General features: G+C 46.8%; 2 protein-coding genes across 2 annotated transcripts; one reads left to right on the top strand and one right to left on the bottom strand.

Moving 5' to 3' along the window:
• Positions 1-1,864: 1,864 nt before the first annotated feature.
• On the bottom strand, positions 1,865-6,701 carry LOC106645264 (uncharacterized). The gene is made up of 8 exons (XM_089592066.1): positions 6,580-6,701; positions 5,610-5,965; positions 4,760-4,806; positions 4,379-4,720; positions 3,787-3,965; positions 3,174-3,688; positions 2,640-3,106; positions 1,865-2,554 (listed from the first exon to the last, which is right to left on the bottom strand). Exons 1-8 carry the CDS (start codon positions 6,699-6,701, stop codon positions 1,865-1,867), a joined length of 2,718 nt encoding a protein of 905 aa, XP_089448192.1.
• Positions 6,702-12,298: 5,597 nt separating this feature from the next.
• On the top strand, positions 12,299-15,151 carry LOC106645265 (ATP-binding cassette sub-family G member 5). Its single transcript, XM_014361086.3, has 7 exons — positions 12,299-12,677; positions 12,763-13,165; positions 13,508-13,692; positions 13,782-14,052; positions 14,123-14,337; positions 14,410-14,737; positions 14,812-15,151. Exons 1-7 carry the CDS (start codon positions 12,299-12,301, stop codon positions 15,149-15,151), a joined length of 2,121 nt encoding a protein of 706 aa, XP_014216572.2.
• The last annotated feature ends 14 nt before the right edge of the window (positions 15,152-15,165 follow it).

Genomic DNA, 15,165 nt, shown 5'->3' with positions numbered 1-15,165 from the left:
ATTTTAGAGACGTACAATAACTTTTATTTATTCTATAATAAAACCGAGCATTTACTATTGTGGAAAATTACTGGTGGGAACATTTGTATTATATTTTCGTTTTTTAACTTCTCCGCGAGCAAAGCTATAGCCGTTCAAAGGGAAAACTCTTGCCTACAGGTTAAATGACAATTTTTATCTTTCCTTCAGTGGTTCGTATATTTCTAATATCACTTTAGTTTTTAAATTTTCGGCTAAGCGCTGCACTCAATCGTGAGTTGGATGGATCGTTATTTTTCATGCCTAGAGGCATTTTGATTTTATCATGTCGACACATTTTTCAAAGAAATAATCGTGGGACTAGGTAATTAATTAAATTAATTATACCATTTAGATGTTAATGATTTTTTTGTTTATAAACATGAAGAATAAACATTCCAAAAATAAAACGGAAAATATGGGAAAAAAGATAAAAATTAATTTTATCATTAGGTTTGTACGATAAAGAAATTATTTACTCAAATTGTTTTTAAAATCTCGAAAACTCCTCAATACACGAAATATACAAATTAAAATAATTTATCAATAAAGAATCATTACATACTCAAATAATATGTTGTACGTAATTACAAAATATGTACAATTATAATACGAATAATGTAAAATATCTTTTTTCTCTTTACATTTCAAATTTGATTTTCTCGTTACAAGATATAACACAAAAATATATTGCACTCAAACTTTAATTGCGATTTATGAAAGATGTAATATATTTTCATTCAACTTATTCAATTGGTGACTTATTATCAAATATATACATCAAGTTATTAATATTTTCATTTGAAAATTTATAGGTGTGGATCATCATATCATCATATCTCACTGTAACATTCGGATTTTTTAACCATGTTAAAATAAAGTAAAACAAAAATTGTAGTACTAACTTAATGTTAATAAAATGGAATAATAGGGTTGAAAGTACCATTTGAGTTAAATTAGCACGTTAACGTTATAATTTTCTAAATAATGGCAACATGATGATAAATATATTTAGTCGTATGAAAACGTAATTAAAATATTACATATAACAAATGTATTGCACGAGAACATAGTCGTAAGACGATGAAAATTATTGCACTTTGAACGATTAACCTACAGTTTGACCACAAAATCTTTAATAAAAGATTTATTCCAAAATATTGTCAAACGCACGTTTACTCTCGAGATATACTTTTAGGATATTTCTGTTATGATAATCTTTATTCCCGTAACAACTACCTTAAAGTCTTTGCGATGCTGAATTTGTTCAAAGACATAAAAATTAAAGTCTGCAGTAAATTTAAAGTTGCGAGCAGTTGAAATGGGAATTAAAAAAATGTCAATGTTTCTACTACAGACCAAAAGTCATCGAAATTCTAATAAGTTGTCAATTGCCCAAAGTGTAATATTAAAAATATTTTTGGTCAATGTAGCAATATTTTATGCCCTCAAAGCAGAATGTCAGCTCGAATATGGTGGCGATCTATTTCCAGCAGGTGTATGACACTATACTTGTAAATTATAGTTGATTATTGTTTGGATGACTTTCCTGTCGCGCAACAAACAGCAAGGATGCCTCATCGAACGGAAAAAAAAACAAGTTTAATAATGAATATCATGTAAAGGAATGACATTGAACTAGGGCACAATTGACGCACTTGCCCCTAAATAATAAATATGTGCCGGTTGATCGACACGTCGGCTACCGACGAACGAACAAATTAAAGTTCTCAACAAGTATATACCTATAGTCGTATATGGTAATAGCCAAAATCGCACTTTTGCGGTACACACACACACAGAGGGGAGCCTGTACACAAAGGGCTTGAATTATGTATATAATATCCTATGGCTTGTTGGGCATGCTCTTGAGCGAGTTTTTGCTCGACGAGTGCCTCACCAGGAGGAAGGCTAGCACACTGGCGAAAATCACGGCACCGAGACAAGCGAGCAACCAGTCCTCGTGGGGCCCGTGCAAGCCGCCCAGGCCGATTTCCCTGAGAGCCAAGTCACCGTCCGGGGTCTCGCAGGCGCTCTGCGTTATGATGTCCTGGCGCTGTATCTGCTTGGCCTTGCAATTTTTGAGCTTCAACAGCGCCTCGGGACTGTACAAGGGTGGCAGGAGGAGCCCAAGGGCCCACCTAAGCGGACTCGTCCAGCCGTACCAGGAGTACAGGTTGCCGAGGTGGATGGTGACACCGGCGCCGAGCGTCGCCTCGCCGATCAACACGCCCGACAGAAGGAGCGCGAGGAAGGACCAGGTACTCGCGCAGAGGCGCGCCAACAGGACGCAGACAAAGTGCTGGAACAGCAGGTAGACGAGACCGATCCTCAGGTAGCGCCACGTGCCGTCAAAGTTGTCGTCGGCCGTTGTTGCCGAAGCCGTAACCGGGACCGTGGGAGGCAGCGCGGACGTACCCACCGAGTCCATCGTCTGGGCTGTGGACGAGGAACTCGCGTGAAGGCCCGTCATCACGTACGCCGGACCCAGGTACGCCAGGTACACCAAACCCCAGCCTGGCAGGTTGCACACGAGCTGCGGGAAGAACGCACCCGTCGATTACTCACGCGAGAACAAGAGTATAGATGGAAAAAAAACAAAAAACCACAAGTATATATACCTCAACGACGATGTAAGCGAGCCGGCTGTAGAGGCCGTCCCCGATGTCCCTCTCGACGATCGGCCGGTCCCTGAGAACCTCGACAGCCGCTAGGAGCCCGAGGGGCCAAAACAAGACACCGAAGCTCGCGTAGTGGAAGCCTATCCTGTCCCTGAGGTGGAGGTTCGCGTCGGCCGCCACGTCCCAGAACACAGCCCCGAGTAGGACGCTGATGGAGAGCCCGACGAGGATCCGGTGGAGCAGCCCGACGCAGCTCCACGGCTGGCTGTAGACGAGCTTGCGGCCGAGCAACGCGTAGACCTGGCCGAGGAGACCGGCGCCCGTGTTGGTCGTGGGCAGGGTACCGGGTGGGCCCGGATCGCTGGGAGGCAACAGGCGCACCCTCGCGAGCTCCGACAGGTGGTCGATGCGCTGCGAAGACTCGAGCATCGCCTCGTTCGACAGATCGTCCAGCGTCACCAGGTCGACTGCAAATATAAATAACGTAGGGTGCATCGATCAACATTATATATACATATTTATGTGTGTACTTACGGTAGTAGTCGGAGGGATTTTTGAAGGGCGGACAGGGAAACTCGGCGAGGGCAAAGTAGGGGAGCATGTCGCGCCTCGGGCCGGAGTACATGAGCCGTCCGCCGGAGGTGAGGGCGATCCTCGAGAGCATGGAGAGGACCTCGTAGGTGGGTGGGTGTAGGGTGAGAACGACGAGCCGGTGGGCGCGGAGGGCCCATTGTCTGAGGTACTCGACGAGGAAGAACGCGTCGAAGATGTCGAGGCCCCGGGTGGGCCTGTCGAGGGCCAGGATCTGGGTGCCCTCGATGAGCCGGCAGGCGAGGGCCAGGCGCCGCGACTCGGAACACGTGAGGCTCGAGACGAGGCAGTGCTTCGTGGCGTCGAGCCCGAGCTCCTGGAGGATCGCCTCGGCCTCGAGGGGCGACACACCAGCGGCGCCCCGCAACAGCCTGTAGAAGCTCAAGCACTGCAGGGCCGTGAGCTCGGGACTCAGGCCGGCCTCGGGTGTCTCCGCCGACAGGTAGGCCACCGTCGATCTATCATTATTCGCGCACAAATGAGAGACGTTTTTTTTTTTTTTTTTTTTTTTTTTTTTTTTTTTCCCCGCCAACAAGTAATGCACATATAGGTATACCTGAGGGTTTTCGGGGACACGGTCCTGCCGTTGAGGAGTATCTCGCCCCGTTTGATCTTTTTCCTGCCCACGATGGTCTCCATTATCAGGGTGCCCTCCTTCTCGCTGGTCGACATCACGGCCAGGACGTCCCCGGCACCGGCTTCCAGGCTCAGGCCCCTCAGGTGGACGGTTCCGTTCTGCGAGTCACGTTAAATTTTTTGTAATTTCAAGTGATCATTGGGTGATCGTACAAGGACCTGTGCAAAGACGCTGCCATTGATAATATAGATGCTTCTTTTTTTTTTTTTTTTTTTTTTTTTTTTACGAGCCTTTGCGTAATAACATTCATGATCACAGACGTATTTTTTCGATCGAGAGCGCGTACATGAATGTGTGTACACCTATTTTTTTTTGTCCACAATCATTCGACCGCTTTGCGATGCATTGAATGAAAAGAAAAGGTTTCATCGCTTCTAGTAAAAATAAAGATGTATAAAGCAATATGATATTTTCGATGATTTTCGATGAAAAAAAAATCTGGTGTCGATTGGGGTGGATCCAAAAGAGTATTTTTCCTGTGAAACCTGTGACTTTTCGGTCTAAAGTATACCTTGGCGTTGGGCCCAACGGCCTCGACGGAGCGCAGTTGGAGGTGGGGTCGGTGGGGCGGCGACTGGTGTACCGGCGACGACTGGACGATCGGCAGCTGCTGCTGCAACACCTGATGCTGTCCCGATGCGTGGTGATGATGGATGGGGTGACGCTCGTACACGAGGCCGGGGTCGATGGGAGCTATGCTGTGCCGGCGATTAGCCACCGAACGGGGCGAGGAGACGACCCCGTACGCCCCTCCGCTCGTCGATTGCAACAGGTTCGCCTCGCTTACGCTGCGCATACGCGACTCCCGGCTCACTGGCTTCAAGTGGTGATGATGCGGGGGATGGTGGTGGTGCTGCTGGTGGTGGTGGTGGTGGTGATGCCCACTCGGCACGTAGTGCTGGTGCTGCAGTCCGATGTGCGAGTGGTTGTCTCGGCTCTGTCAGTTTTTACCCTTTATATATTTTTCTTTTTTCTTTTTTCTTTTTTTTTTTTTTATACATTAGTACATGGGCACTCCAAGACATTAGACTACAACCACGTGGGTATAACGAGAAATTAACAGAGAGAAAAAGGAAATCATCGTATCTCGACGTGTACCGCGTAATGACGCTTCTCAACAACGACATTGAAATGAAAATGATACACGGCCATATATACGGGTGTTCACGTAAAAGCAGACGCAGTTAGGCAACGGTAAACAGGCGTACAGGTGATGTGGTGCAGCATCGACCAAAAAAAAGGGGGGAAAAAACGCGATCACGTTACACACCGTGGGCATTGCTACACATGGTCATTTCCGACTCCCCTGTACTCTCACCCCCCCCCCTCCCCGTTATACATTATTCATTTTGCAAGAAAATACGCAACCATTTAAAATAGCGATAATAGTACTCCGCGTATAGCCGTTATTAAATGTACACGTGTATGATATGAACTGAAAAATGAACATTCGTGGAGGTATTACCAAGTACCAACGGGAAGTCGAGCGATTCGAAATTACCATAGCTCGTATATTAAATGGACCATAAAATATATAAGGCGTGCTTCTTTCCAAATACATGTAAATAATTAAAAAAAAAATAAAAGTACTTGAATTAAATCAATCGAGAGTTGACAGAAAGTACATTAGTAATATATGATAATTATGAATAAACGTAGGCAATGTCCATGATCTGCTTGACGCGAGTGAAAGAGTATTTGTGATATTCCCGCAGCGCGTGGGGTAGTGCTCACCGGGTGATTGGCCGTTAGGGCGACGCGGAAGTCGGGGTCACTGCGGGCGGAGCGCATGGCCGGGAGGGCGGAGAGCCGGCCCCCGGCGGCGGCGGCTTGGACGGCCCTTTCCTCGCTGGAGTCGTAGCCACTGGAGCCGGCGTCCCTCCCCGGGGCTCGGGAGCTCGAGGGCGGCAACACCCGGGGCAAGCCGAACTTCAGGTAGGTGTACGAGTTGTTGGCCAGGGGACTGCGGGGCCCGTAGCGCGGGTGACGCAGGATGCTCTGGACCGTGGAGTCGCGCAGCTGGAAGTTGCCGTACGGCAGGGGCGACTTTTCCGCCGAACCCAGCGCCGAGTCCGTGAAATCCGAGTTCAAGTTTTGCCTGCGGACGCACATCATAACCATATTTACATACTATAGGTATACACGTGCAATTTTTGTCACGAGAATTATACTTTGTTACTTTTTTGCACCGAAATTTATTTATCGGTTGCTTACTTGGTTATCGTTCCGTAAGTATAATTACATATTATATACACACACAAATCGGTTGAAAATCGGTAACAACGCGGATCTTGAACCGGCCCTTAAAATTAAATCAACGATAAAGTATGTAACAATTTATTTATCCTTCTCCTTTGTTTTTTTATGGATGGCAATGAAATGTATTAAAAAAGAGATGCCCGTCTCGAACGGATAAAATTCTTTTACGCGCAAGCATTTTGCAATTTGACGAAAGATCCAGTTTTGCGAAAGAGCGCCAAAAATGACAATACGCTGCCGTGTAACGCCTGTTTTGTAAACATATATGTATATAGTCGTCCCATATCCTGCACGCGCGTCTTAAAAAAAAAAAAAAAAAAAAAAAAAAGCACGGGGAAAACGAAGGCCGTGGCCTAAGGAGGTAGGTATAGATAATAGTAAACGAGCGACACGTGCGGACGCGCGACTCTGACGAAAGTATAAGCGAGATGTATATACATATATATATAATACCTGTAGATCGACCAGGCGTGTAGGTCCTCGCTGGCTGGTGCCCCGGCTGGCTCGAGGCCTCGCGTATCGAGGGCCCCGGGCACCGAGTACCTCCGCTCCAGTTCCCAAGCCTCCGAGCCCATTCCTCCGATGGTTATTTTCTTTTTTTTTTTTTTCTTTTTTTTTTTTTTTTCTTATGCAGGTACACCTCCACCTCCTTCTCCTCCTCTCGCAGCTAGGGTGTATGTCTTATATAGACGTATATTATGTATATATCTACGTACGCCCCACCTCAGCTGATGCTGGAAACGACGCGGATGAGGCGGACGATCATATCACTGCTTCCTCCTCCACCTTCTCCTTCCTCTCTTCTATCGATTCGCCCTACTGACCTGGAATCACATGTGTCGCGTGTGCGTGCGAGTTACGTGTATATATGTATATAATGTACCTCCTTGATCATTCCTACGCTCAACTCAAGGATGACCGAACAATTCCATCTCTCTCTCTCTCTCTCTCTCTCTTCCATATCAATGATCCTCGTTCAAAGACCGTACAGTGCATAGCACGCGCGTTTCCATTGAGCCGCTTTATATAAAGGAGGCCGCTCGTCTTGTACATATATTATATATACGCACACGCGAATATTGTACCTATACGTTTCATTCAGAGGCAGATTGATCAACTTTCACGGATAGTACCTCAACAGGTGCGCTTTTGTTGAAAATTATATTTAATTTTGCTCACAACGAGTTAAGGCGGTTAAAGTATACAATTGTCGCGTTACACTCTATACTTACTCGGACGGGGGTAAGAAAAAGTCATTGAGCCGCGTTGCGTTTGTGTTTTAGGTAGTATACGCGTTTAATTATACAGGCAATGCGATTTCGTTGAACTTTTGCTCATGTTAAACCGTAAGTTTTACAACGCACCTGGAATTTCATCTATTAGGTCAGAGTGGCTTACAGATACTTATTGAATTTGTATAGAAATTTGTTGGTTGACACACCAACTCACCCGTAAAATGTATACATTATATTATTATATACGAATGGAGAAAAGGAAGGTGAAAGGCTTACTATACTCCCCCGTAGCTCCACGCAATTATAACAATGCGGGCATTTATTTTGTTAGGTGTACCACACGTATATAGTGTACGGTATGCGTGTAAGTATAGTCGAGAAAAGTAAGCCTTGTATAGTTGGGCGACGATTGCACCTGCATATATACGTGACCCGGCTCATATAATCTTTGGATGGGCTTATAATACTTATAATATAATACACCTGCTCTTGTTTGCCTCGTGTGAAATTCACACGCGCAGCGAGAATGCACGGCTCACACGACAATATCGTGGCGTTACATATACATACATATACTTATATACGTATACTGCACCTACTTACATTAGACGAGAGTATAAGTAGTGCAGGTGGTGCTTGCACACAAGGCGAGAATGAGAAAGCGCTTGGGAAGTAAAACCATCGTGGCTCGTGCATCAGGAGAAAAAGTCTCTCATCATGGGTACAGCGTGCATGATATGCCTATATACGCGTATGGGTATATGACAATGACAGAGGAAAAATGAGGGGAAAGAAAAAAAAATAGAAAACGCATATGGTCGCGCTGCACCTTGTATTACCTTGATGTGCGCGTCTCGTGAAATTACCCCGCATTAAATGAAGCAGCATTCTGCAAGCCCGGCTCCCTTCGTGCGATTGTTTGATGAAAACTGTTGAAAACGATGATATTATAATATACCTGCATTTGACCCTCTCGCGTCGGGGCCCCACTGGTAATTCAAGTTTTTCCAGTTGGGCGGCAAAAAAAAAAAAAAATTAAAAAAAAGTTTTCATTTACATTTTCAGATGAGGATGGTTCTCAATTTTTCCTTTAAGCATTAGACTGCAGACTACAGGTACACTTGGGTATAGTATTATTTTCTGTTTTTATACGTGTACAATGAAGCGTATGATGCAGTGTTATTAACGAGTTAATATATAATATATACGTATGTATATACCCTAATTAGTTGGGATGAGATTGCGCGTTGATGGTATTACGCGGCGCATATATATATATATATATATATATATATATATATATATATATATATCACATGATATTTCATGCAGAACAACAACCGAGCCTCCCAACGAAATGAAAATGAGATCGTGCCTGTAGATAATATACGTGTGTATCGAGATGCACTTTTCCGGGCCGCACGTGGCTGTACGTATATGAAATCGCGCGATCGCGGACTACTGATACACAACGTAATAATAATAATGTAGGGGAAAAAGTGAATTTTCTTTTCAACAGCCGGCGCGTCGAGTTGTCTTAATTTATATACATATTATATATAGACGGTTAACAACAACAGCATCAGTATAGTACACACCTACATCAGATCAGAGCAGTGCAATCGCTTTCTTTCTTACTTTCCGCTCGGACGGGCGTTCTTTTTCCCATGCCCCCATGTACATAAATACATATACATGCATGAAGATTACAATCTGCATGCAGGTATATAGTGTGTACGTATACGCTAATTACCCCGTATGTATATCTCGGCTGTGCTCTTCTGCAAGCGTGGCCCCATATATATATGTATCTCTTTTGCACAACTCGATTTCGCAAAACCTACCGTCTAAAGCGAGCGTTAGTGTTTTTCCCCTCGGATGGGAGTCAAACACACGCCCTATCTTGCGGGAAATAGATGTAAAAAAAAAAAAATAATAAAAAAAAAACTCGCGGAAACTTTACGAGCGCCGCAGAGAAGAGAAAAAGGGAGCGAGAGAACGCGCGCAAGCTTACGGTTCACCAGGTTTTTTTCTTTCTTTTTCTTCCTTTTCCTTCTTTTTTCGTATAATATATAGGCACCTATATAATACACATTCCGCGCGGCATGCCGATGCCGATTTTTTCGAAAACCTGTTACTCGCTCGTATACACACACAAGTATACCAAAGAGCAGGAGGATCACGGCTTAGCGGATTCCCGTATAGGTACATCTGTAAAACATACAGGTATACGTGGGTATGTTATTACATTATCATCTGCCTGTACCCGTACATCATGCATGATGCACGCGATATATAATAAGAAGAAAGTAGGTACGTATTGCAGAGCGCGCGCTAGGGTCCTTTGGTTTGCCAAGGGGATACGGGATGATCAACATCGATATACATATATATCAACCTGATGTGGCTCTCACATGTATATATATAGGTGAGTACCGAATGAAATGAAGAACCGTAAGCGTCAGCATTACCTCCTGCGCTGCGTGTGTATACGTGTATACCAAAGCAGCCACCATATACTATACCGATGAAATCCATCTCTCTCTCTTTCCTCGCCTTTTTACTCGTACATCGCCTTCTCTCTCTTTTCCCGTACTCTATCACGTAATGCGCGACGCTCTCCTCCTCTCGCGCGCGTTTCCCTTCAACTTGACATTCACGACCGCATAACAGCCCAACAGCCGTCGGCTGGCCGCTACCATCCTATACACCGTGTACATAATTATTTATACCTGTGCGTGTATTACGCAAGCTTATGACGGGGTCTTACCGATTTTTTTTTTTTTTTTTTGTTTTTTTTTTTTTTTTTTTTTGCTCCATTTAGAAAACTTACACTGGCACTTACGCGCCAAACGAGAAAAAAATAAAATTATATCAAAAGATGCTCCGTAGGGCATTTTACCCATACCGATTTTCTCTCGTGGTCATAACGATCACGGCGTTTTTTTTTTTTTACTATACAGGCCTCGCGGAATACGACGAAGGAAAAGGTAAAAAATTACTATACCCGTGAGTTGCAAAAAACCGAGCCCTCGTGCGATGCGATAGGGACGCGGAAGCTGAAAAAGAGAGAGAGAGAGTTTAGATGGATGGTCGTAGATAGCACTGCGTCCCGGAAAAGGTAACGAACGAGCGTATGTAGGTATGTATATGCATAAGGTACAATAGTACATAACTGGTGCAAAATGAAGGAGAAAAACTTTTAGTACTCACCTTCTGGGAATCCAAGCGCCCGACCGCAGCTATAGGCGCGAAAACGCGCGCCCCCGCGAGCACGGGGATTATCCTTTCGGCCACAGTTGCGGTATCAATTGTAACAAAGCGAAGTGAAAGAAGAAGAAAAAAAAAAAAAAAAAAAAAAAAAAAATCTCAACGAGTCCAGCCGGAGTTTATCGCTGCGGTGGAGAAACTGTCGGGCCCATTTTCTCGGACCTTCGCACCGCACGGCAGCCGCGGCAGGAGGAGCCTCCACGGCTCAGCTCCCTCGCTTTGGACAGGGCCCGGGTAAAACACTTGATTTTGGAAAGCGGCGTGTTTGCAGGAGGAGGCGGAGGGGGGGCGAATAATGATGAATAATGATGGTGATAATCCGAGGCTGTGTGTGTGTGTGTACACGGGGACGACAGGAGAGTGTGACCGTGACCCGTGGCATAGGAGGAGTCGCGCGCGACTGAGGCGCGGAGCCGTCCAAGTGCCTGTAATATAATATATAATATACCCTATCTATGAGGCCGAGCTTCGCCGGGGCCCGAGTAGCGTCTGGCATACCTGAGAGCGCGGGGCCCCCTCCTCCTCGGGACTCAACGCCTGGCGTGTATACATATACATACACACACGTAGCTATAGTTTCCGTTATATATATATACATGTATTGTGCGCCAGGTAAGGGCCTCTCGAGACGCTTCTGCTGGTGGTATACATTTATATAAATACCTACCTACGTGGTACGAGAGTGTATGGGAGAACGTTCACCTCGACTGGGCTGCTGATGCACGGGTCCCCCCAGTCGCTCCTTCGCGCTCCTCTCCGTCAGCGCGAGCTGCCTCTATCTCTGCTGACGCGAGCTCTTCCTTACTTCCTTCCTCCTCCTCTTCGGTTTCTTTTCCATATACTATATATATATATATTTTCTTATGTAGGTTCATAAGTATTATTATAGTTACGGTCGAGGCACTCTCTCGGGACTCGGGACTCTCGCCGAGCGCGGCTCGCTTCGTTGAGTCGGTGGGTACTTATGGATGGGTACAGCCGATCGTTTTCCGATACGGGCAAGCGTTTTTGCTGACCAATATTGTTTCTGTGCATAATACGCGCTGTACAACGAGTATACAGGTATTTTTTTTTTTTTATATATATACGCGATAGGAGTCGTTGACCTGTTAACGATTTTCGCATCGATCGGCAAGTGATTTATGTACATCCTTTTTTTCTTCTTGGTGGATGCTGCTCCGATAATTGGCTGCTCGTCTCTGCATCTGATCATCGAGCGCAGTTGGCATAGGAGAACCGATCACAGGTACGTGTTGATTCGCACGAGCGTGCTTTTTTTTTTTTTTTTTTTTTTTTTTAAGATATATCGGTAACGTTTTTCAACTGTCAAAGTGACTTTTAAAAAAAGAAAAGAAACACGTTTTCATTTGTAAGTATATGTTACAAGTATTTTACTAAATGTATTACTCTTTAAAATGTCCAATGTATGAGCGGATTTTTACTCGAACTGAGAGCAACAATTCACTCGTGGAGAACGACATTTTTCTTTTCCCTTTTTTTTTAACTCGTGTGCGATTGTAAATATGTATGCAAGTATGCACAGTTCATATGTAATCAACTAAAAAAAAAAAAAAAACTACTTTCAGGCAAAAAAAGTAAAAAAAAAGTAGAAAAGAAGAGGTAGCGGACTCGGCAGCAAGATACACCATCCGAATGCTCGTCGGCGAATGCGAAATGCCGAGGCGCGAAGCCGTCGGCGCTTAGCGGCGATCGGAAACACCGGGCCGCCACCGCAGCAGCGCAGCGACAACCGGTGCACCTGCGAGGGTCTCATCAGGCGGGAGCGTCGACGCGCCGCGGCAGCGGCCGCCAGAGCCGCGGCTACCCTCATAATGGCCCCGATGGCCGAAAACGTCCTCGACGTAGCTGCCGTGTACCACTCGACCACCGTACCCGCGGCCGATGGCACAACCTACAGCTGCATCGCCGCAAGGTCCGAGCCCACGTCCGTACTCCGGGACGTCTCGGCCCGGGTCTTTGGGGGCGAGGTGCTCGCCGTCCTCGGCTCCAAGGGCTCCGGCAAACGAGCCCTCCTCGACGTCATTGGTACTACCATTATGCCGACTGACCCCCCACATTTATACACACGTGTTTTATACACCAATTTAATATATCGTTTCACCTGGTGCAGCCGGTCGAACAGCTCGGGGCGAGACTCGGGGTCGCATCACCCTCAACGGGAGCCTGATGACGCCCGAGTTGTTCCGGCGGCATGGTGCTTACGTCTCGCACCGCTGCTACCTCCTGCCGAGTCTCACGGTCCGTCAGACCTTGACCTACGCCACGTGGCTGTGCAACCACGACGGGGGTGGGAGTCGCGAGTCCAGGGTGCGCCAGACCCTGGCTGATCTGGCGCTCTCGCAGCTGGCCAATAGGCCGGTCTCCGAGCTCACCAAGCCCGAGTACCGTAGGCTCATGCTCGGCGTGCAGTTTGCCAAGGACCCGCTCATCCTGCTCCTCGACGAGCCCACCTGGGACACCGACCCCCTCAACACCTACCTCATCGTGTCGATGCTCTGGTCGTACGCCACCAGGTACTGCGTGTGCTCAACCGTACCGAATATTCAATTTGCTGATACATATATGGGTAGTCTATGGTCTTGGGTGCAGTATACCATGACAACTTTACGCGTTTGAAAGGATATTGAAACAGTTTCTTGGACTTTTCGTGTGCCCTAACAGCAAATTTTCATGTATAATTTACGGGAACGACAAAAAAAAAAAAAAAAAAATAAGCTGTGCCTTGTACACACACTTTTTGCTACTTACTATGCTAAACTTCGGTTCAACATTCCCCAAATATGTATAGAACTTTTTACATCTTATTCCAATGCTGTTTATTTATTTTCCCCTCAACTTGCAAAATACGCGTACAGACGAGGCTCGATCGTAGTGCTGACGATGGAAACGCCGCGCTCCGACGTGCTGCCCTTTGTAGCGCGCGTCACTCTGCTCTGCCTCGGGGCGGTCGTCTACTCCGGCCCGACTCGCAGTATGCTCGACTACTTCACCTACGTGGGCTTTCCTTGTCCCGAGCTCGAGAACCCGCTCATGTACTACCGTACGTACCCATGTGCAATATAATTATCTAGTGTGTGGGTATGAAAAATAATAACTAACAATTATACAATTGTTTCGACAAAACGCAAGTGTGCCTGTCGACGGTGGACCGTAGATCGCGAGATCGGTTTTTGGAGTCGAATCAGCAGATATCCGTGCTGGTGGACAAGTTCAAGGCCGAGGGTGGGATATTCTTGAAGGAGGCGCCCGCCTCTACCCTAGCCGGCAGTCACCTGAAGGAGTCCCAGCTCCAGACGCCAACGTCCTCTCTCAGTCCCACGCCCATCGGCATGACCCACAAGTCGTTGCAAAACCGCGGCATCAGGCCCGGCTGCTTCTCGACCTTCACGGCGCTCTACCTGTAAGTTCCATACTTAACTCTCTCTTTCTCTGCGCACTAGCCAAAGCAACGTGTTTTTACTTACGTCCAGGAGAAGCCTCGCCGCAACCTTCGCCTGCAACAAGTCGGGCGCCGTTCACTTTGGCACCAGGTTGTTTTTCTTGCCATTCGTCCTCGCCCTCGTGAGCGTTTTCTACTCCCACTCGAAAGCCCAGCAGTCGATGGTCTTCTTGCAGACGTCCGGCCTCGTGTTCAACGTCCTGACCTTGTTCTACGTAGCCGGGATCTCAGTGACTGCTCTCCTGTGTAATGGGCCTCCATACATCGTAAGGTGGGTGTGTGCCAAAACTTGAACCAAACAACGCGCCTTTGTTTCAGTTCCAGGGTTTCGGGCGCGCTACTACCAGGAGAAGCGCGAGGGCCTGTACGGCGGTACGATGTTCATCGTGACTTATGGGCTGCTGAGTTTGCCGCTCAGTTTCCTCTCGACCCTCATGGGCATGGCCATACTGTATCCAGTTCTCGAGATGGGTCTGGACTCCTGGTTCAAGGCGTGCTTGGTGCTCTGGGCCTCGTTTGTCGTCAGCGAACAGCTCACCATTGCCGTCCTCATGCTCGTCAGGCGGCCCATGAATGCGGCCATCACCCTCGTCTACCTCACTCTCGCCACCCTTGCCGTTGCCTCGGGAAGCCTGCGGAGCTTGCGGTATACGTTTGTTTTTGTACAAAACTGTATCATCACGTCAAAGTACTGTTTGCTGAGTGGACTCTTATTCGCAGAAGCCTGCCCGACTTGCTCGGTTCCCTTTCCACGGCTTTGCCTGGGAGATACGCGTCCTTGGCTCTCAACCAGTTGGCCTTGGAGGTGGACGCTTTTAAGAATCTCAACTACAACGACAGCGTCACCTGTCCCGGGAGCCAGGAGCTGTGCAGGTACAAGGACGGCTACGCTTATCTCAGAGAAAGATTCACCAAGGAGACCGAGAACACGTTGCAGGTTCTCAACGTCGAGCTTAATCTACTGATCTCGCTCGCTTTCTCGGTGGGCCTCGTTATTTTCAACAGCGTGCTCTACTTTCTGCCACTACCAGCTACCGTCAAGGCCAAATTTCGAGAGTAACCGCAATTACAAAT

The sequence above is a fragment of the Copidosoma floridanum genome, unplaced genomic scaffold (genome assembly GCF_036245765.1).
Source record: "Copidosoma floridanum isolate Cflo_tuat_1 unplaced genomic scaffold, Cflo_Japanese_pri ptg000014l, whole genome shotgun sequence".
NCBI classification, from domain to species: Eukaryota; Metazoa; Arthropoda; class Insecta; order Hymenoptera; family Encyrtidae; genus Copidosoma; species Copidosoma floridanum.
The sequence above is the reverse complement of the archived record's forward strand: the minus strand, read 5'-3'. Positions and strand labels throughout refer to the sequence as shown.